The sequence below is a fragment of the Leptodactylus fuscus genome, chromosome 6, assembly GCF_031893055.1.
Source record: "Leptodactylus fuscus isolate aLepFus1 chromosome 6, aLepFus1.hap2, whole genome shotgun sequence".
NCBI lineage: Eukaryota > Metazoa > Chordata > Amphibia > Anura > Leptodactylidae > Leptodactylus > Leptodactylus fuscus.
Window position 1 is genome coordinate 7958482 of NC_134270.1, and position 24682 is coordinate 7983163.

The window sequence follows — 24682 nt, forward strand, 5'->3', positions numbered from 1 at the left end:
GTGACTGCTATATGTGGGGGTGGGGCGGGTGTTTTGGGATAAATATAACAGTCCGTGGAGTCTCATCTTCCTCTTCGTTGGTGACTGCTATATGGGGAGGTGGGGGTGGGGGCGGGTGTATTGGGATAAATATAACAGTCCGTGGAGTCTCATCTTCCTCTTCGTTGGTGACTGCTATATGGGGAGGTGGGGTGGGGCGGGTGTTTTGGGATAAATATAACAGTCCGTGGAGTCTCATCTTCCTCTTCGTTGGTGACTGCTATATGGGGAGGTGGGGTGGGGCGGGTGTTTTGGGATAAATATAACAGTCCGTGGAGTCTCATCTTCCTCTTGTTTGGTGACAGCTGGACACGTATTGGGCAGCGATCTCCACAGTGGCCTCTTCTTCTCCCAGTAGGATGTAGAGTTTCCTCTTCTCCCAGTCTGGGATGTGGGCAGAGAGTCTTTGGTAGTAGACGGCCCTCACAGCTGAGTATTTGGTGCAGTGTAGCAGGCAGTGGGTCTGGTCTTCTAGGGCCCCCTGGTCACAGTGCTGGCACAGTCTCTTCTCCCGTGGCTTGTACGTCTGTCTGTATCGCCCCGTCTCTATCTCTAGGTTGTGGGCGCTCAGTCTGTACCGGCTCAGGGTCTGTCTGTGCTTGGGGTGGCGTATTCTCTCCAGGTAGGTGGCCATGGTGTAGTCCCTTTGTAGGGATTGGTACACATTGGTGAGTTTCTTGGAGTTATTTATTTCGTTTCTCCATTCTTCAATGTACCGCTCTCTGTTTGCCTCTGTGGTCGCCTTTATTTCGGCCTTGGTTATTATCTGTTGGAGTTTTTGGTTTGGTGGTTGGCTGCTGTTTGGTTGGTGAATGTCTGGTTTGCTCAGGTGGCTTAGCCATGCTTGGTGGTGGTAGGAGTCGCTCCCCTGGATGTGTGCCTGGAAAGCTAGCGCCCTCTTCTGTATGGTGAGCCATAGGGGGAGTCTGCCTAGCTCTGCCCTGCAGGCCATGTTGGAGGTGTTGCGATGGACATGGAGCAGGTATTTGCAGAACTCCAGGTGGAAGTTCTCTGTTGGGCTGGAATCCCACTTTGGCTGGTCTGGGTAGGTGGCTGGGCCTCATGAAGCCTACAGGTGACTACACGACCAGTGTCTGTATGTTATACATAGTGACGAATGGACTGAATGGAGCCCTCCGTAACATATATATGTTTGAGGGATATGGCTGGGGTGTATATGGCTGGGGTGTATATGGCTGGGGGGTATACGGCTGGGGGGTATACGGCTGGGGGGTATACGGCTGGGGGGTATACGGCTGGAGGGTATACGGCTGGGGGGTATACGGCTGGGGGGTATACGGCTGGGGGGTATACGGCTGGGGGGTATACGGCTGCGGATGTTGCTGTAATACCCAGAGAATACTGGTAGATTGCTGTGAATAAGATATGAGTCAGTATTGCAGCTCCTCCTGGTGGCAGAAGGCCTGATGTGCGGAGGATTCGCTTCTATAGAAATTTGCTCTTAAAATGTAAATCACAAAATAACTAAAAAGGAAAAAATAAAATCAGTAAAACCCAAATAGAAGAAAGCGAAGACCTGTAATGTGGGGCTATAATGGGAGGGGAGACCTGCAGCTGCTCAGCCAGGAGGGGGAGTCATCAGCGCTCTGTCCTGCCTCTCCTATCAGCTGGTTCCATGGTGTAATGGTTAGCACTCTGGACTTTGAATCCAGCGATCCGAGTTCAAATCTCGGTGGAACCTGAAGTTTTTAGTTTAATTTTTTTATTTATTTTTTGCTCAGTTTTTCTGTTTTGTGTCTGTAGCGGATGAAAGTGAGTGAGAAGTGTGTCTATAAAGGGTTAACTAGAAAACGGACAACTTTATTCATATACTTGTGTGTGTGTGTGTATATATATATATATATATATATATATATATATATACACACACACATCTCACAGAGCGTCTATTCTTTCTTGCCATCTTCATATTGCTCTAATATTAACCTCTGCGTGTCTGGATCAGCGGTGTAAGTACCGGGGCAGCGGTGGCCACGGGCCCTGGACTGAGATGGCCCCTGATGTGTCTAAGTAACCCCAGCAGGTATCGGGGCCTATTTACTTCCCGCTCACGGCCGCCTCCACTTCCCCTCCTGTGTCCCATATCAGGTCGCTGGGCCCCCCTGGAGGGCAGAAGAGGAAGCGTCTGTGAGCAGGAGCGGGGCGTGCGGGCCCCATGGCCAGAGAATTTTTTGGAGGAGCCAATACTGCTTTTCAGACCCCGGAGTAGAATGATCAGAGCCCCGGGGAGGTGACAAACATACAAACCAGTGTTACTCACCTCTCCTGCGCTCTGATGGAACTCCCTGCAATCTTTGGGTCACTTTAGTGACAGCACGTGGCCCAGGACAACATCATAATGTGTTGCAACACCAGCCCGGCCCACGTGACGTCTGAAGAGGACCAAGAAGTGCGCCGGGGCCCAGGAGAGGCGAGTAACATTGGATTTTATGTTTGTCACCACCCTTGGATCTCTGATCATTACACTCCGGGGTCTGCTCAGGTGTTTGGTATTTCATGGCCCCCAAGGATCAGAAAAAAAAAAAAAAAAACAGGTGCAAATTTGAGGACAGATTCTGTGACCCTGCTGCCTGCACTATATTCACACTAGCGTCTCCTCTCGGTCACTCCGGTCCCACTAACTATAATGGGGTCTGTGGATTGTTCTCCGTATTATAGCGGACGCGGTGATGGAGCCCGGCCTGGCGCAGGTGTGAACATAGTCTAAGTATTGCGAGTATTTCCTGCAGATCTTCTACCTGCACCCCTGGATAGATCCGCAGCACATGGACACCCCTATATACTCCTCAGCTGCCGTGGACCCATCACAGGGGCTTCCCAGCTTTAGGAAGACCCATCCTCATCATCAGATCAGTGGGGTTTGGGCCCTGGGACTCCGGCTGATCAGCTATTCAAATGGGTTGCAGCAGAGGACTTCTCCTGGTCAGTGGGGTCCATGTGGTCACCCCCATAATATGGGGCAGCGCTTGTACATGTGTGCCTGTATCATTAAAGGACCAGACATGGATGGGGGGTAAATCTGGTGCAACCCCTTTAAGGGAGTGTTGTGTCCTACTAATCCTACCGCGGGGTCACTGACTGATCATCCCCTTCGCCCTGAGCCCTCGGCAGAATCTACACAAGACGTTTCGGAAGGTTTCACTTTAATGCAGAAACAAAAACAAAACAAAAAAAATCCCTAAAAGAAGGAGGTAAAAGGCAAAACAGGAATCGGAGGTGCAGGAGGACCCGGCGCCCGCCGCCAGCTCCAGAAGACACTTCGGGGGTTTGTTTTTTATTCATTTCATTTTTGGATTTCAGGCAGACGGACGCAACGCAGAAACTTTTTGACCTTCCACAATAAAGAAAAGACAAACTTTATAGTTGACGCAGCAAAAACTCCCTCGTAGATTGTAAGTCCCAGAATCCTTCACTTCACCGCTACATGGGTGACAACGTAGGATGAGCGCGGTACCAAAAAGTGAGCTGATTTCTCCCCACGGAGCCGTGTGACCGCTGAGGCGAGACGCCGGACGTGTCGCGTACCATCGCGCTCACTGTATGGTCAGGACCGTTACGTTCCAAGAATTTACCCCGTTGCGTTTAATTTCCCAAACGACGAGTGAGCGGGATTCGTTACCACAATCTGTACAAAATGGCGACCGGGGGAACCAGAGACCCTCGATACAGGAGATGAGCGCGGCCGGATTCCCGGATAATAATTTTATAGGCTTGAAAAATTGGCGACAATTTATAAAAACAAACAAAACAATCACATAGATAATAAAATAATGGCGCGGAGATTGAGGACAAGAACGTTTCGTGGTGGGTTTATCTGTGAGGGTCAATGTGAACCCACCCTAAAGTGTTAAAAAAAGACAAAACCCCCCAAAAACAACTGGCGGGATCGTGACGAAGAACATGGAGGGCCGCGTGCTGATGTGTGTCACATCCTCCATTGCCTCGGAGTCTTCATGGGAGACACTAACGCCACCACCAAGATGGCCGACACGGAGGCGGCTTCACCCTCAGGTACAAGCCGGGATTTTTGGATATTTTAGTGGTAAATAATAAATTAATAAAAGAAAACCTCCTGTAACTCCTCCTGTCACCGCAGCGCCGCGCACCCAGAACAGCTGCAGATTATTGCTCCCGATCTCCTCCGACATGAAAACGTAGACGAGATGAAGCGCACGGGCCCGCACCGGCGATCTAGCAGCAGAAAAACAAAAATAACTGGCTCTGAGAAGATATTACATGACGTATAACAGCGAGAACATACAACGGGATCCGTCTGTGACAAGTACGCGACTCCCGGGACGTTGCGACATTTCATTTAAGGTGAGGAGAACGCCGTGATAAGTCCTCCATGTTGTTCCCCAAACCTCTGAAGGCCGAGATCCTAGTACGGGCAGCTAATGTCCTGTAATGTCCGCCGGCAGCGGAGGGATCGGTCACCACTTCATGTCCACGCGGGCCGTGTTGTTAGCGGCGGCCACGTATTTGGTGTGTAGAGTCTCTCGGGATTTCTGTGACTCCTCCCCTTGCAGCCAGCTGGTATACAGCTCGTGTATATGGGGGTTATCTTCTGGGCTCTGCACCGGCACAACAGAGAACAAGGCCTCCATCTCCTGCAGCTGCGCTCGCTCCGGTTTGCCGTCCACTGACTGGGCCTGGCCTTTTCCATTCAAGCAACCTGGGGTTAAAAAAAATAAATTCTATATAAAATACTGGAGCGATACATGGAAGATATTCGGATATTCTCCAGACCTCCCGGCTTCAGGAAACAGAATGTACTTCTATTTCTCTTATGATACAAGGAAGCTGAGAGGTTAATGTCACTGACAGGTGGGTAGAGAGAACTGTGTAGTCAGAGGCGGCTGCAGAGTTCTCACTATGAGCAGGCAGACTGTTTTATAAGCCCAAAACCACTGTTTGGGCCTCCAGCGCCTTCCTCCCATAGTGCAGAGTCTTCACTACGCACCACAAGACGTCCTGACCCAGCGGCCATCATCACAACATGGCCTTAGGGGGGGGTGAACACGAAGGAGTCGGAGGCACAATCTGCTATTCGTTGTAATGAGAGGCCTTGCCGGATTTCTTTGGCGGCCCAGTCTTGGATTCCACCTGAGAAATCCCACAGAAATGAGACAGAATACGGCCCCGCCAGATAAGGGCAGAATACAGCGGCCCCTTCTCTAAACTCAGAGTCAAATTCAGTCCAAATCCTCATCAGTATTTGATGAGCTGCCTGAGAAGCTCAATGCTAAATGCGTACATGTGAACACGCCCTTACTCTAAGAATACAAAAAAAGTGTCTCTTAAAAAGGGGGAGTCTGAGATCTAAGAGAAACGGATGACGGGGCCACACGATAGGTCTTCCGCATCACATCTGTGGGGGGCTGACACGTGGGTCCCGCACCGATCAGCTGATCTGGCTGCTTGAATCTGCATAGAAGGTATACGGACGGAAACGGCTCCGCTCCTATTCAAGTGAATGGGAATAGAGGTGTAGTTCCCTGGTGCCAATGATACAGCCTGCGGCTCTGTGCACTGTATACAGCCACCGGCTCTGTACTATGTATACAGCCTGCAGCTCTGTACACTGTATACAGCCTGCGGCTCTGTGCTCTGTATACAGCCTGCGGCTCTGTACACTGTATACAGGCTGTGGCCCTGTGCTCTGTACACTGTATACAGCCTGTGGCTCTGTATACAGCCTGCGGCTCTGTGCTCTGTACACTGTATACAGCCTGTGGCTCTGTATACAGCCAGCGGCTCTGTGCTCTGTACACTGTATACAGCCTGTGGCCCTGTGCTCTGTACACTGTATACAGCCTGCAGCTCTGTACACTGCATACCGCCTCCGGCTCTGTGCTCTGTACACTGTATACAGCCTGCGGCTCTGTGCTCTGTACACTGTATACAGCCTCCGGCTCTGTGCTCTGTATACTGTATACAGCCTCCGGCTCTGTGCTCTGTATACTGTATACAGCCTCCGGCTCTGTGCTCTGTATACAGCCTGCGGCTCTGTGCTCTGTACACTGTATACAGCCACCGGCTCTGTGCTCTGTACACTGTATACAGCCTGCAGCCCTGTGCTCTGTACACTGTAGTGGTGGTGTCAGCTAACTGCAGCTGTTCACATTCACGTGTATTGGAGCATGTCCGCTTCCCGCTATATACCTTATATACGACTTCTGGCTGCTTCAACAGCTGATCGGTGCAGGGTCTGGGTGTTGGACCCCCCCTGGTTCTGATACTGATGACCTGTCCTGGGGTCCGTTACTCAGAGGTCTCAGCAGTTCTTTCATCTATCCCAAGATACTTGCTCAGGACTCACCTCCAGGACAGGCCAAGACCTCCACAAAGTGATAGTGAAATTTCCCCTTGCGCAGTTTTAGTACCATGTTCTGAATATTTCGAAACCCGTAGGCGGCTGCGAATCTCAAGACAGTCTCCCCGTCCTTCTCCAAGCAAACTTCTTGGAAGTCTTTGTTCCTAAAAAATAATAAAGAAAACAAAACATGAAAACAAGCGATAAGAGAAAAGCTAATGTTCTACAGCAGATGGAAAGAAGATACAAGATGGTGAGCGTCCCTTTAAGAAGCCACATCCTATAGGTGACCGATGTCTGTAGTGTCTGTATACAGGCCGCACCGATTACACGTATGGACTCACTTTAATGTCTTGTATGTGATTTCTTTCACCTCCAGACCAAACAGTTCATATGCAGCGTGACGGAAGACATGGGCGAGGTAACCGTCCGAACTGGTGCCCTCATGGCGGACAAACTGACACGTCGTACCACCGAAGCTGGAGAAGAGAACGAGCGTATAAGACGTCAGATAACAATGAGATCATATAGGGCGCCCCTCCCCCAATACCCACAAGATATATACAAGTGTGCAATATGGAGAAGGGGAAACCACAACTGTAATACAAGTCACAGTATACATATACTCCAGAGCTGCGCTCACTATTCTGCTGCTGCAGTCACTGTGTACATACATTACATTACTTATCCTGTATTATACTCCAGAGCTGCGCTCACTATTCTGCCGGTACAGTCACTGTGTACATACATTACATTACTTATCCTGTATTATACTCCAGAGCTGCGCTCACTATTCTGCTGGTACAGTCACTGTGTACATACATTACATTACTTCTCCTGTATTATACTCCAGAGCTGCGCTCACTAATCTGCTGGTGCAATAACTGTGTACATACATTACATTACTTATCCTGTATTATACTCCAGAGCTGCGCTCACTATTCTGCTAGTACAGTCACTGTGTACATACATTACATTACTTATCCTGTATTATACTCCAGAGCTGCGCTCACTATTCTGCTGGTGCAGTCACTGTGTACATACATTACATTACTTCTCCTGTATTATACTCCAGAGCTGCGCTCACTAATCTGCTGGTGCAGTCCCTGTGTACATACATTACATTACTTATCCTGTATTATACTCCAGAGCTGCGCTCACTATTCTGCTGGTACAGTCACTGTGTACATACATTACATTACTTATCCTGTATTATACTCCAGAGCTGCGCTCACTATTCTGCTGGTACAGTCACTGTGTACATACATTACATGACTTATCCTGTATTATACTCCAGAGCTGCGCTCACTATTCTGCTAGTACAGTCACTGTGTACATACATTACATTACTTATCCTGTATTATACTCCAGAGCGGCGCTCACTATTCTGCTAGTACAGTCACTGTGTACATACATTACATTACTTATCCTGTATTATACTCCAGAGCTGCGCTCACTATTCTGCTGGTACAGTCACTGTGTACATACATTACATGACTTATCCTGTATTATACTCCAGAGCTGCGCTCACTATTCTGCTAGTACAGTCACTGTGTACATACATTACATTACTTATCCTGTATTATACTCCAGAGCTGCGCTCACTATTCTGCTGGTACAGTCACTGTGTACATACATTACATGACTTATCCTGTATTATACTCCAGAGCTGCGCTCACTATTCTGCTAGTACAGTCACTGTGTACATACATTACATTACTTATCCTGTATTATACTCCAGAGCTGCGCTCACTATTCTGCTGGTGCAGTCACTGTGTACATACATTAATTATCCTGTATTATACTCCAGAGCTGCGCTCACTATTCTGCTGGTGCAGTCACTGTGTACATACATTACATTACTTATCCTGTATTATACTCCAGAGCTGCGCTCACTATTCTGCTAGTACAGTCACAGTGTACATACATTACATTACTTATCCTGTATTATACTCCAGAGCTGCGCTCACTATTCTGCTGGTGCAGTCACTGTGTACATACATTACATTACATATCCTGTATTATACTCCAGAGCTGCGCTCACTATTCTGCTGGTACAGTCACTGTGTACATACATTACATTACTTATCCTGTATTATACTCCAGAGCTGCGCTCACTATTCTGCTAGTACAGTCACTGTGTACATACATTACATTACTTATCCTGTATTATATTCCAGAGCTGCGCTCACTAATCTGCTGGTGCAGTCACTGTGTACATACATTACATTACTTATCCTGTATTATACTCCAGAGCTGCGCTCACTATTCTGCTGGTGCAGTCACTGTGTACATACATTACATTACTTATCCTGTATTATACTCCAGAGCTGCGCTCACTATTCTGCTAGTAGTCACTGTGTACATACATTACATTACTTATCCTGTATTATACTCCAGAGCTGCGCTCACTATTCTGCTGGTACAGTCACTGTGTACATACATTACATTACTTATCCTGTATTATACTCCAGAGCTGCGCTCACTATTCTGCTGGTACAGTCACTGTGTACATACATTATATTACTTATCCTGTATTATACTCCAGAGCTGCGCTCACTATTCTGCTAGTACAGTCACTGTGTACATACATTACATTACTTATCCTGTATTATACTCCAGAGCTGCGCTCACTATTCTGCTGGTGCAGTCACTGTGTACATACATTACTTATCCTGTATTATACTCCAGAGCTGCGCTCACTATTCTGCTGGTGCAGTCACTGTGTACATACATTACATTACTTATCCTGTATTATACTCCAGAGCTGCGCTCACTATTCTGCTGGTACAGTCACTGTGTACATACATTACATTACTTATCCTGTATTATACTCCAGAGCTGCGCTCACTATTCTGCTGGTACAGTCACTGTGTACATACATTATATTACTTATCCTGTATTATACTCCAGAGCTGCGCTCACTATTCTGCTGGTACAGTCACTGTGTACATACATTACATTACTTATCCTGTATTATACTCCAGAGCTGCGCTCACTATTCTGCTGGTGCAGTCACTGTGTACATACATTACTTATCCTGTATTATACTCCAGAGCTGCGCTCACTATTCTGCTGGTGCAGTCACTGTGTACATACATTACATTACTTATCCTGTATTATACTCCAGAGCTGCGCTCACTATTCTGCTGGTGCAGTCACTGTGTACATACATTACTTATCCTGTATTATACTCCAGAGCTGCGCTCACTATTCTGCCGGTGCAGTCACTGTGTACATACATTACATTACTTATCCTGTATTATACTCCAGAGCTGCGCTCACTATTCTGCCGGTACAGTCACTGTGTACATACATTACATTACTTATCCTGTATTATACTCCAGAGCTGCGCTCACTATTCTGCTGGTACAGTCACTGTGTACATACATTACATTACTTATCCTGCATTATACTCCAGAGCTGCGCTCACTATTCTGCTAGTACAGTCACTGTGTACATACATTACATTACTTATCCTGTATTATACTCCAGAGCTGCGCTCACTATTCTGCTGGTGCAGTCACTGTGTACATACATTACATTACTTATCCTGTAATATACTCCAGAGCTGCGCTCACTATTCTGCTGGTACAGTCACTGTGTACATACATTACATTACTTATCCTGCATTATACTCCAGAGCTGCGCTCACTATTCTGCTAGTACAGTCACTGTGTACATACATTACATTACTTATCCTGCATTATACTCCAGAGCTGCGCTCACTATTCTGCTGGTGCAGTCACTGTGTACATACATTACATTACTTATCCTGTAATATACTCCAGAGCTGCGCTCACTATTCTGCTGGTACAGTCACTGTGTACATACATTACATTACTTATCCTGTATTATACTCCAGAGGTGCGCTCACTATTCTGCGGGTGCAGTCACTGTGTAAATACATTACATTACTTATCCTGTATTATACTCCAGAGCTGCGCTCACTATTCTGCTGGTGCAGTCACTGTGTACATACATTACATTACTTATCCTGTATTATACTCCAGAGCTGCGCTCACTATTCTGCTGGTGCAGTCACTGTGTACATACATTACATTACTTATCCTGTATTATACTCCAGAGCTGCGCTCACTATTCTGCTGGTGCAGTCACTGTGTACATACATTACATTACTTATCCTGTATTATACTCCAGAGCTGCGCTCACTATTCTGCTGGTACAGTCACTGTGTACATACATTACATTACTTATCCTGTATTCTACTCCAGAGCTGCGCTCACTATTCTGCTGGTACAGTCACTGTGTACATACATTACATTACTTATCCTGTATTATACTCCAGAGCTGCGCTCACTATTCTGCTGGTACAGTCACTGTGTACATACATTACATTACTTATCCTGTATTATACTCCAGAGCTGCGCTCACTATTCTGCTAGTACAGTCACTGTGTACATACATTACATTACTTATCCTGTATTATACTCCAGAGCTGCGCTCACTAATCTGCTGGTGCAGTCACTGTGTACATACATTACATTACTTATCCTGTATTATACTCCAGAGCTGCGCTCACTATTCTGCTGGTACAGTCACTGTGTACATACATTACATTACTTATCCTGTATTATACTCCAGAGCTGCGCTCACTATTCTGCTAGTACAGTCACTGTGTACATACATTACATTACTTATCCTGTATTATACTCCAGAGCTGCGCTCACTATTCTGCTGGTGCAGTCACTGTGTACATACATTAATTATCCTGTATTATACTCCAGAGCTGCGCTCACTATTCTGCTGGTGCAGTCACTGTGTACATACATTACATTACTTATCCTGTATTATACTCCAGAGCTGCGCTCACTATTCTGCTAGTACAGTCACAGTGTACATACATTACATTACTTATCCTGTATTATACTCCAGAGCTGCGCTCACTATTCTGCTGGTGCAGTCACTGTGTACATACATTACATTACATATCCTGTATTATACTCCAGAGCTGCGCTCACTATTCTGCTGGTACAGTCACTGTGTACATACATTACATTACTTATCCTGTATTATACTCCAGAGCTGCGCTCACTATTCTGCTGGTGCAGTCACTGTGTACATACATTACTTATCCTGTATTATATTCCAGAGCTGCGCTCACTAATCTGCTGGTGCAGTCACTGTGTACATACATTACATTACTTATCCTGTATTATACTCCAGAGCTGCGCTCACTATTCTGCTGGTGCAGTCACTGTGTACATACATTACATTACTTATCCTGTATTATACTCCAGAGCTGCGCTCACTATTCTGCTAGTACAGTCACTGTGTACATACATTACATTACTTATCCTGTATTATACTCCAGAGCTGCGCTCACTATTCTGCTGGTACAGTCACTGTGTACATACATTACATTACTTATCCTGTATTATACTCCAGAGCTGCGCTCACTATTCTGCTGGTACAGTCACTGTGTACATACATTATATTACTTATCCTGTATTATACTCCAGAGCTGCGCTCACTATTCTGCTAGTACAGTCACTGTGTACATACATTACATTACTTATCCTGTATTATACTCCAGAGCTGCGCTCACTATTCTGCTGGTGCAGTCACTGTGTACATACATTACTTATCCTGTATTATACTCCAGAGCTGCGCTCACTATTCTGCTGGTGCAGTCACTGTGTACATACATTACATTACTTATCCTGTATTATACTCCAGAGCTGCGCTCACTATTCTGCTGGTGCAGTCACTGTGTACATACATTACATTACTTATCCTGTATTATACTCCAGAGCTGCGCTCACTATTCTGCTGGTGCAGTCACTGTGTACATACATTACATTACTTATCCTGTATTATACTCCAGAGCTGCGCTCACTATTCTGCTGGTGCAGTCACTGTGTACATACATTACATTACTTATCCTGTATTATACCCCAGAGCTGCGCTCACTATTCTGCTGGTGCAGTCACTGTGTACATACATTACATTACTTATCCTGTATTATACTCCAGAGCTGCGCTCACTATTCTGCTGGTACAGTCACTGTATACATACATTACATTACTTATCCTGTATTATACTCCAGAGCTGCGCTCACTATTCTGCTGGTACAGTCACTGTGTACATACATTACATTACTTATCCTGTATTATACTCCAGAGCTGCGCTCACTATTCTGCTGGTACAGTCACTGTGTACATACATTACATTACTTATCCTGTATTATACTCCAGAGCTGCGCTCACTATTCTGCTGGTACAGTCACTGTATACATACATTACATTACTTATCCTGTATTATACTCCAGAGCTGCGCTCACTATTCTGCTGGTATAGTCACTGTGTACATACATTACATTACTTATCCTGTATTATACCCCAGAGCTGCACTCACTATTCTGCTGGTGCAGTCACTGTGTACATACATTACTTATCCTGTATTATACCCCAGAGCTGCGCTCACTATTCTGCAGGTACAGTCACTGTGTACATACATTACATTACTTATCCTGCATTATACTCCAGAGCTGCGATCACTATTCTGCTGGTGCAGTCACTGTGTACATACATTACATTACTTATCCTGTATTATACTCCAGAGCTGCGCTCACTATTCTGCTGGTACAGTCACTGTGTATATACATTACATTACTTATCCTGTATTATACTCCAGAGCTGCGCTCACTATTCTGCTGGTACAGTCACTGTGTACATACATTACATTACTTATCCTGTATTATACTCCAGAGCTGCGCTCACTATTCTGCTGGTACAGTCACTGTGTACATACATTACATTACTTATCCTGTATTATACTCCAGAGCTGCACTCACTATTCTGCTGGTACAGTCACTGTGTACGTACATTACATTACTCATCCTGTATTATACTCCAGAGCTGCGCTCACTATTCTGCTGGTGCAGTCGCTGTGTACATACATTACATTACTTATCCTGTATTATACTCCAGAGCTGCGCTCACTATTCTGCTGGTGCAGTCACTGTGTACATACATTACATTACTCATCCTGTATTATACTCCAGAGCTGCGCTCACTATTCTGCTGGTGCAGTCGCTGTGTACATACATTACATTACTTATCCTGTATTATACCCCAGAGCTGCGCTCACTATTCTGCTGGTGCAGTCGCTGTGTACATACATTACATTACTTATCCTGTATTATACTCCAGAGCTGCGCTCACTATTCTGCTGGTGCAGTCGCTGTGTACATACATTACATCACTTATCCTGTATTATACTCCAGAGCTGCGCTCACTATTCTGCTGGTGCAGTCACTGTGTACATACATTACATTACTCATCCTGTATTATACTCCAGAGCTGCGCTCACTATTCTGCTGGTACAGTCACTGTGTACATACATTACATTACTTATCCTGTATTATACTCCAGAGCTGCGCTCACTATTCTGCTGGTGCAGTCACTGTGTACATACATTACATTACTTATCCTGTATTATACTCCAGAGCTGCGCTCACTATTCTGCTGGTACAGTCACTGTGTACATACATTACATTACTTATCCTGTATTATACTCCAGAGCTGCGCTCACTATTCTGCTGGTGCAGTCACTGTGTACATACATTACATTACTTATCCTGTATTATACTCCAGAGCTGCGCTCTCTATTCTGCTGGTACAGTCACTGTGTACATACATTACATTACTTATCCTGTATTATACTCCAGAGCTGCGCTCACTATTCTGCTGGTGCAGTCACTGTGTACATACATTACATTACTTATCCTGTATTATACTCCAGAGCTGCGCTCACTATTCTGCTGGTGCAGTCGCTGTGTACATACATTACATTACTTATCCTGTATTATACTCCAGAGCTGCGCTCACTATTCTGCTGGTGCAGTCGCTGTGTACATACATTACATCACTTATCCTGTATTATACTCCAGAGCTGCGCTCACTATTCTGCTGGTGCAGTCACTGTGTACATACATTACATTACTCATCCTGTATTATACTCCAGAGCTGCGCTCACTATTCTGCTGGTGCAGTCACTGTGTACATACATTACATTACTTATGCTGTATTATACTCCAGAGCTGCACTCACTATTCTGCTGGTGCAGTCACTGTGTACATACATTACATTACTTATCCTGTATTATACTCCAGAGCTGCGCTCACTATTCTGCTGGTGCAGTCACTGTGTACATACATTACATTACTTATCCTGTATTATACTCCAGAGCTGCGCTCACTATTCTACTGGTACAGTCACTGTGTACATACATTACATTACTTATCCTGTATTATACTCCAGAGCTGCGCTCACTATTCTGCTGGTACAGTCACTGTGTACATACATTACATTACTTATCCTGTATTATACTCCAGAGCTGCGCTCACTATTCTGCCGGTACAGTCACTGTGTACATACTTTACATTACTTATCCTGTATTATACTCCGGAGCTGCGCTCACTATTCTGCTGGTGCAGTCACTGTGTACATACATTACATTACTTATCCTGTATTATACTCCAGAGCTGCGCTCTGTATAGCAGAGTAGTGCGCACAGTCTCTCCCCCTATAGGTCACTGCTGGTAAATGATTAGCCGTGACCAGACATTAACCCATTGATTAGCTCAGTAATTAGTCGTGCAGTGACCGCTCAGGGGGTGTCGGGGGTTCCGGTGTCAGCGGTTCTATCATTAGGTGAGCGTTACAGGACACTACATGTGTACGCCATGTGGCGGTGTACTATACGGAGGGGTCAGGACACCTGAGCGCCTCCTAGAGGGAGGGGATAATTTCCTATTAGAGGAGTTTGCGCAGTGCCTGGTGATCTCAGGTGATCGGCGCCATATTGTCAGGCCCTCGCTGATCAGCTGACCGCCTGCACTTCCTGGATTCATGACCAATAATATACGGGGTACTGTACCTTTAAATGAGTCACAAGACTCCGCCCCTCAACTAAAAAACAAAACACTGAGTAAATGAGACTAAAAGTGAAAGTGGCCGATAACAAGGGGCGGGGTTAAATATTAACCTGCGGACTGCTGGAGCGGCCAGGATTAGTTTTTCCATCACATGGTAATCAGGCGACATCTGGAGCGCGGCACAGTCACATGACCAGCAGGCCAAGAGGATTACCCCATGGGGTGACCGGCGGTGTTACTACAAGGAGGGGGGGGGGAGGGGGGCTGCAGCTCCAGATCTCTTAAAGGAGCTCTAAGAATGAAGACGCCACACAGCTTTCCCAATATCCTGAATGGCAGGCCTGACTATTAGAGGGGTTATAAGGGACTTAGATATTGAGTAACCCTCTCTAATTGGAGGGGTCCGATACCCAGCGCCCCCCCCCCCTGGCAGCCACTGCAACCAGCACAGGGTAAAGAACGTGAAGTAGACAGCGCCACACAGTGCACAGTGGCGATGCCGTGGTACTGCAGCTCAGCTCACACTGACACCTGGACACTGAACTATCACAGAATACAAAGAGAAGAACAAATAAAAACACTCCCAAAAATGTGCCCCAGGAGCGCGGCGCTACTAACACGTCCTCCAGGGGAGACTCCTCCACGTCCTTCACTGCAACGTTCTTCTGCTCCATGATCTGCATCACCTCACCTGGAAGACAGAGGGCAGCGCAGCATTACAGGGAGAACCCCGAATATGGCCGACACCATCTCCGGAAAAATCCAATCTTAAAGGGAAGGGGGTGAATATTTTTGCAATCTGATTGCCGGGTCCTGGACAAAGACAGGGGACGCCACTTACCTGAAGTCAGCACACAGTCAACGTCGCGGCAGCTGATCAGCTCGGTGTAATAGTCTTCTCTAAGGGCCTCCATCTTACGGTCATAACAGGGCGCAACGGCCACGTGGAAGATCTTATCTGGGGTCAAATTCTGGAAGAGAAGACAAGTAAATAATCTGGAGTCTTGTAACGTGCCGAACACATCAGCAACGCAACGGGGTCACCCTCACCTTCTGTGACGCAAAGTAACCCTTCACTAGTGACCCCATTATCTGCTGGGGAGACTTCGCAGTGCAGATGTGCGGCGTCACCAAGTCACCCAGAACCCGCTCCGCATACTGTATCCACCCTACAGGGGCGAGACAAAGGGTTAATGGGAGCGAGATCAGCAGTATATAGTGGCGGTATTATAGTAGTTATATTCTTGTACATAGGAGTAGTATTATAGTAGTTATATTCTTGTACATAGGAGTAGTATTATAGTAGTTATATTCTTGTACATAGGAGGTAGTATTATAGTAGTTATATTCTTGTACATAGGAGGTAGTATTATAGTAGTTATATTCTTGTACATAGGAGTAGTATTATAGTAGTTATATTCTTATACATAGGAGTAGTATTATAGTAGTTATATTCTTGTACATAGGAGTAGTATTATAGTAGTTATATTCTTGTACATAGGAGGTAGTATTATAGTAGTTATATTCTTGTACATAGGTGTAGTATTATAGTAGTTATATTCTTGTACATAGGAGTAGTATTATAGTAGTTATATTCTTGTACATAGGAGTAGTATTATAGTAGTTATATTCTTGTACATAGGAGGTAGTATTATAGTAGTTATATTCTTGTACATAGGTGTAGTATTATAGTAGTTATATTCTTGTACATAGGAGTAGTATTATAGTAGTTATATTCTTGTACATAGGAGTAGTATTATAGTAGTTATATTCTTGTACATAGGAGGTAGTATTATAGTAGTTATATTCTTATACATAGGAGTAGTATTATAGTAGTTATATTCTTGTACATAGGAGTAGTATTATAGTAGTTATATTCTTGTACATAGGAGGTAGTATTATAGTAGTTATATTCTTGTACATAGGTGTAGTATTATAGTAGTTATATTCTTGTACATAGGAGTAGTATTATAGTAGTTATATTCTTGTACATAGGAGTAGTATTATAGTAGTTATATTCTTGTACATAGGAGGTAGTATTATAGTAGTTATATTCTTGTACATAGGAGGTAGTATTATAGTAGTTATATTCTTGTACATAGGAGGTAGTATTATAGTAGTTATATTCTTGTACATAGGTGTAGTATTATAGTAGTTATATTCTTGTACATAGGAGTAGTATTATAGTAGTTATATTCTTGTATATAGGAGGTAGTATTATAGTAGTTATATTCTTGTACATAGGAGGTAGTATTATAGTAGTTATATTCTTGTACATAGGTGTAGTATTATAGTAGTTATATTCTTGTACATAGGAGTAGTATTATAGTAGTTATATTCTTGTATATAGGAGGTAGTATTATAGTAGTTATATTCCTGTACATAGGAGGTAGTATTATAGTAGTTTATATTCATGTACATAGGAGTAGTATTATAGTAGTTATATTCTTGTACATAGGAGTAGTATTATAGTAGTTATATTCCTGTACATAGGAGGTAGTATTATAGTAGTTATATTCTTGTACATAGGAGGTAGTATTATAGTAGTTATATTCCTGTACATAGGAGTAGTATTATAGTAGTTATATTCCTGTACATAGGAGGGTAGTATTATAGTAGTTATATTCCTGTACATAGGAGGTAGTATTATAGTAGTTATATTCTTGTACATAGGAGGTAGTATTATAGTAGTTATATTCTTGTACATAGGAGTAGTATTATAGTAGTTATATTCTTGTACATAGGAGCAGTATTATAGTAGTTATATTCTTGTACATAGGAGGTAGTATTATAGTAGTTATATTCTTGTATATAGGAGGGAGTATTATAGTAGTTATATTCTTGTATATAGGAGGTAGTATTATAGTAGTTATATTCCTGTACATAGGAGGTAGTATTATAGTAGTTATATTCTTGTACATAGGAGCAGTATTATAGTAGTTATATTCTTGTACATAGGAGCGAGTATTATAGTAGTTATATTCTTGTACATAGGAGGTAGTATTATAGTAGTTATATTCTTGTACATAGGAGGTAGTATTATAGTAGTTTATATTCTTGTACATAGGAGTAGTATTATAGTAGTTATATTCTTGTACATAGGAGCAGTATTATAGTAGTTATATTCTTGTACATAGGAGGTAGTATTATAGTAGTTATATTCTTGTACATAGGAGGTAGTATTATAGTAGTTATATTCTTGTACATAGGAGTAGTATTATAGTAGTTATATTCTTGTACATAGGAGCAGTATTATAGTAGTTATATTCTTGTACATAGGAGCAGTATTATAGTAGTTAATATTCTTGTACATAGGGTAGTATTACAGTAGTTATATTCTTGTACATAGGAGCAGTATTATAGTAGTTATATTCTTGTACATAGGAGTAGTATTATAGTAGTTATATTTCTTGTACATAGGAGGTAGTATTATAGTAGTTATATTCTTGTACATAGGAGTAGTATTATAGTAGTTATATTCTTGTAGGAGTAGTATTATAGTAGTTATATTCTTGTACATAGGAGTAGTATTATAGTAGTTATATTCTTGTACATAGAAGGTAGTATTATAGTAGTTATATTCTTGTACATAGGGGGCAGTATTATAGTAGTTTTATTCTAGTAACAATCTCTCATCTGTGTTGTTTTCTGACCTGTCACATGTATGGCAGTAGCTTGTCGGGGGGAGGGGTGTCAGTACTGTGTACACCAGGTAATCATTACACGGTATTATGTGACACATGTGATATATCCCTTGTTGATGTCCAGGCCTATGACCCTCTTAGGTTTCGCTGTGTCATTGTTTACTGTGCATTCGCATGCTCTTTCCTTCATTTACTTTGTTAGTCTTTGTCAGCAGATTCACTTCTTGTTCCCGCTGTTTATTCCGCCCAGTATCGGGCCGGGCCGGGCTTTATGGGATATCATTTATGGCTGTGATATTAGTTGATAGCCGACCCATCTCCCCACTAGGACAATTTATAAGTAAATCCCTGAATGGGTTAAACCTTTAAAGGGCCGGCAGATCACCAACAATAGACCTTCTCTGCTCATGTGATGTGCCCTGGAGGGGGAGGGGGGGCGAGATTAACCTTTCCTCACTGGGGCCTGCAGTATTACACCGCTGACTCAGCAGACTCCGGCTATTCCTGCACTTCCACAGCTGCAGAACTTTCCGGACACTTCTACCTTTAGCTTTAGTTTTGGCCTCAGGCGTCTGCCAGGAATTTTCTCATAAGGTTGTTTGTACATCGCAACGGTTAACCCTATAATCACTAATGTAACGGTGGGGTCTGAGCCGATTCTGCAGGGACCCCGAGTCATGTGATGTTTACAGGAAGCCGAGATCTCTGCTGCTGTTTGTCAGGAGACCTGCTTATAGGTTAAAGGGGGTTTCCAACCTCATCAGGGTTTTTTTAATTTATTTAAAGGGATCCTGTCATGTAGGAGAAGATAACCTGACCACAATAAGGACATCATGGCTGGTTATCAGGAGGGGACACTACATGTATGAGAAGATAATCCAACCACAATAAGAGACATCATGACTGGTTATCAGGAGGACACTACATGTATGAGAAGATAACCTGACCACAATAAGGACATCATGGCTGGTTATCAGGAGAGGACACTACATGTATGAGAAGATAACCTGACCACAATAAGGACATCATGGCTGGTTATCAGGAGGACACTACATGTATGAGAAGATAACCTGACCACAATAAGGACATCATGGCTGGTTATCAGGAGGGGACACTACATGTATGAGAAGATAACCCGACCACAATAAGGACATCATGGCTGGTTATCAGGAGGGGACTACATGTATGAGAAGATAACCTGACCACAATAAGGACATCATGGCTGGTTATCAGGAGGACACTACATGTATGAGAAGATAACCCGACCACAATAAGGACATCATGGCTGGTTATCAGGAGGACACTACATGTATGAGAAGATAACCCGACCACAATAAGGACATCATGGCTGGTTATCAGGAGGACACTACATGTATGAGAAGATAACCTGACCACAATAAGGACATCATGGTTGGTTATCAGGAGGACACTACATGTATGAGAAGATAACCTGACCACAATAAGGACATCATGGCTGGTTATCAGGAGGACACTACATGTATGAGAAGATAACCCGACCACAATAAGGACATCATGGCTGGTTATCAGGAGAGGACACTACATGTATGAGAAGATAACCTGACCACAATAAGGACATCATGGCTGGTTATCAGGAGGACACTACATGTATGAGAAGATAACCCGACCACAATAAGGACATCATGGCTGGTTATCAGGAGAGGACACTACATGTATGAGAAGATAACCCGACCACAATAAGGACATCATGGCTGGTTATCAGGGAGGACACTACATGTATGAGAAGATAACCCGACCACAATAAGGACATCATGGCTGGTTATCAGGAGGACACTACATGTATGAGAAGATAACCTGACCACAATAAGGACATCATGGCTGGTTATCAGGAGAGGACACTACATGTATGAGAAGATAACCCGACCACAATAAGGACATCATGGCTGGTTATCAGGAGGACACTACATGTATGAGAAGATAACCAGATCACAATAAGGACATCATGGCTGGTTATCAGGAGGACACATCTTCATGACCACTGCTTACCAGGACATGCGGAGGCGAACATGGGAAGGCGTGCTCGTCCTGCGTCTGCCGCCTAAACCTCTGAATGAAGTCCCTCTGGGTCTCCAGGATGCTGAAATCTGCCGCGATCGTCGTATCGAACACATGATGGACGCCTGAGGGGAAACAACATAGAACATTTGCATTTCAGGGGTCTCCCTGTTCCTAAATTAAAGTCACCCTCAGCCTTAAAGGGGTTTTCTGGGACTTCTATGTTGATGACCTTTGCAATATGTGATCGGTGGGGCCAACACCCCCAGGACCTTGAGGTAACACCCATGAGGAGGCCGCCATGTTCCGGGGAGTGCTCTGCTGTTCTTGATATTGCAGCTCAGTCTCATCCACTTGAATGGGACTGAGCTGCGGCACCGTGTGACCGGTGAGTGTGAGGTCAACAGCCCTTGTGGTAGCCGCGGCCCTAAGAAGAGGTCATCAATATGCGAGTCCCAAAAACCCCTTTAAGTGAAACTCTGACTTACTAGACTCTTGAGGAAGCCGCAGAGTTTCTTGGCCGCCTCACAGACGGAAAGCTGGAACTTGACAGCAAAATAAGGCACGGACTGCGGACTGACCGACGCCACCACCAGTCTATGGAGGGAAGTGTCACATTTCTAGAAGAAACCGGGACAAGAAGTCACTTCTCTTGTAAAAGACTCTGCAGTGACACCAAGAGCTGCATTCAGAATTCTGCTGGGAGATGGTGAAGACTCCAAGGACAGATGGTGAATGGACAGGCCATTACATGCAGGATCTGACCCCAAGAGATCAGCACAACAGACTGTCGGACTGCAGTACCCAGCACGACCACACTCATAGGTGAGGGCGCTAACACTGCTGCTTCTATACTTGGCACCCTGGAGGTCGGACCCCATCACTGATCAGACAGTCGCGGCTCGTCTAAGAATGAGCGCCTCGTTATACACAGTGGTTAACGGGGAGTCCGAGTGCTCAGAGCGCTGTCAGATGCCACGTAGCAGCCAGCAGAATTATGAATGCAGCTCTGGAGGTGACATCATTTACTAGAACATCAGTGCACCCCAAACTTTACCGCTGTGCCCCAAATGTCTGCGCCCATTACCTTATTGAGACCTAAAACCTTAAAGAGCTCCTTCTGGTTCTGAGCGAAGATCTTGCGCCTTCCTCCGAGGTGACGCAGTTCCCGCAGGCCAAACAATCGCTGAGGAAGATCCGAGCGTCGGCAAACGGTGAAACTCACTTATCTGAGAACAGGAGAGAGAAATATTAGGGGGGGGCTGTGTATATTAGGGGGGGGGGGGCGTGTATATTAGGGGGTGGGCGTGTATATTAGGGGGTATGATGGGGGGCCGTGTATATTAGGGGGTATGATGGGGGGCCGTGTATATTAGGGGGTATGATGGGGGGCCGTGTATATTAGGGGGTATGATGGGGGGGCGTGTATATTAGGGGGGGGGGGGCGGCGTGTATATTAGGGGGTATGATGGGGGGCCGTGTATATTAGGGGGTATGATGGGGGGGCCGTGTATATTAGGGGGTATGATGGGGGGCCGTGTATATTAGGGGGTATGATGGGGGGGGCTGTGTATATTAGGGGGTGGGCTGTGTATATTAGGGGGTATAATGGGGGGCCATGTATATTAGGGGGGGGGGCGTGTATATTAGGGGGTATGATGGGGGGCCATGTATATTAGGGGGTATGATGGGGGGCCATGTATATTAGGGGGGGGCGTGTATATTAGGGGGTGGGCTGTGTATATTAGGGGGTATGATGGGGGGGCTGTGTATATTAGGGGGGGGGGGCGTGTATATTAGGGGGGGGGCGTGTATATTAGGGGGTATGATGGGGGGCTGTGTATATTAGGGGGGGGGGGGCGTGTATATTAGGGGGGGGGCGTGTATATTAGGGGGTGGGCTGTGTATATTAGGGGGTATGATGGGGGGGCTGTGTATATTAGGGGGGAGGCCGTGCATATTAGGGGGGGGGCGTGTATATTAGGGGGTATGATGGGGGGCCGTGTATATTAGGGGGTGGGCTGTGTATATTAGGGGGTATGATGGGGGGGCTGTGTATATTAGGGGGTATGATGGGGGGCCGTGTATATTAGGGGGGAGGCCGTGCATATTAGGGGGGGGGGCGTGTATATTAGGGGGTATGATGGGGGGCCGTGTATATTAGGGGGTGGGCTGTGTATATTAGGGGGTATGATGGGGGGGCTGTGTATATTAGGGGGTGGGCTGTGTATATTAGGGGATATGATGGGGGGCCATGTATATTAGGGGGTGGGCTGTGTATATTAGGGGGGGGGCCATGTATATTAGGGGGTATGATGGGGGGCCATGTATATTGGGGGGGGGGGCGTGTATATTAGGGGGTGGGCTGTGTATATTAGGGGGTATGATGGGGGGGCTGTGTATATTAGGGGGTATGATGGGGGGGCTGTGTATATTAGGGGGTGGGCTGTGTATATTAGGGGGTATAATGGGGGGCCATGTATATTAGGGGGGGGGGCGTGTATATTAGGGGGGGGCGCGTGTATATTAGGGGGTGGGCTGTGTATATTAGGGGGTATGATGGGGGGCCATGTATATTAGGGGGTATGATGGGGGGCCATGTATATTAGGGGGGGGCGTGTATATTAGGGGGTGGGCTGTGTATATTAGGGGGTATGATGGGGGGGCTGTGTATATTAGGGGGGGGGGCGTGTATATTAGGGGGGGGGCGTGTATATTAGGGGGTATGATGGGGGGGCTGTGTATATTAGGGGGTATAATGGGGGGCCATGTATATTAGGGGGGGGGGGGGCGTGTATATTAGGGGGGGGGCGTGTATATTAGGGGGGTGGGCTGTGTATATTAGGGGGTATGATGGGGGGCCATGTATATTAGGGGGTATGATGGGGGGCCATGTATATTAGGGGGGGGGGCGTGTATATTAGGGGGTGGGCTGTGTATATTAGGGGGTATGATGGGGGGGCTGTGTATATTAGGGGGGGGGGGGCGTGTATATTAGGGGGGGGGGCGTGTATATTAGGGGGGTATGATGGGGGGGCTGTGTATATTAGGGGATATGATGGGGGGCCATGTATATTAGGGGGGGGCGTGTATATTAGGGGGGGGGGCGTGTATATTAGGGGGTGGGCTGTGTATATTAGGGGTGGGCTGTGTATATTAGGGGGGTATGATGGGGGGGGCTGTGTATATTAGGGGGTGGGCTGTGTATATTAGGGGGTATAATGGGGGGCCATGTATATTAGGGGGGGGGCGTGTATATTAGGGGGGGGGGCGTGTATATTAGGGGGGGGCGTTGTATATTAGGGGGTATGATGGGGGGGCTGTGTATATTAGGGGGTGGGCTGTGTATATTAGGGGATATGATGGGGGGCCATGTATATTAGGGGGTGGGCTGTGTATATTAGGGGGGGGGCCATGTATATTAGGGGGTATGATGGGGGGCCATGTATATTGGGGGGGGGGGGGGGCGTGTATATTAGGGGGTGGGCTGTGTATATTAGGGGGTATGATGGGGGGGCTGTGTATATTAGGGGGTGGGCTGTGTATATTAGGGGGTATAATGGGGGGCCATGTATATTAGGGGGGGGGGCGTGTATATTAGGGGGGGGCGCGTGTATATTAGGGGGTGGGCTGTGTATATTAGGGGGTATGATGGGGGGCCATGTATATTAGGGGGTATGATGGGGGGCCATGTATATTAGGGGGGGGGGCGTGTATATTAGGGGG

At 45.5% G+C, this 24682-nt stretch overlaps 1 protein-coding gene and 1 non-coding gene across 2 annotated transcripts in view; one reads left to right on the forward strand and one right to left on the reverse strand.

Annotated features, from left to right (window-relative positions):
• The first annotated feature begins 1669 nt into the window (after positions 1–1669).
• On the forward strand, positions 1670–1741 carry TRNAQ-UUG (transfer RNA glutamine (anticodon UUG)). Its single transcript has one exon. It is a non-coding gene; the product is annotated as a tRNA-Gln (tRNA).
• A 1472-nt stretch (positions 1742–3213) lies between these two features.
• LOC142210828 (nuclear prelamin A recognition factor-like) overlaps positions 3214–24682 on the reverse strand; it is a 23093-nt gene continuing 1624 nt past the window's right edge. Inside the window, 10 exon segments of the mRNA XM_075280270.1 lie at positions 3214–4735; positions 6383–6540; positions 6721–6855; positions 15897–15969; positions 16120–16249; positions 16329–16447; positions 20948–20968; positions 20971–21081; positions 21444–21576; positions 22044–22182. Coding sequence (XP_075136371.1) covers positions 4494–4735; positions 6383–6540; positions 6721–6855; positions 15897–15969; positions 16120–16249; positions 16329–16447; positions 20948–20968; positions 20971–21081; positions 21444–21576; positions 22044–22182 — 1261 coding nt within the window. The 3' untranslated portion in view covers positions 3214–4493.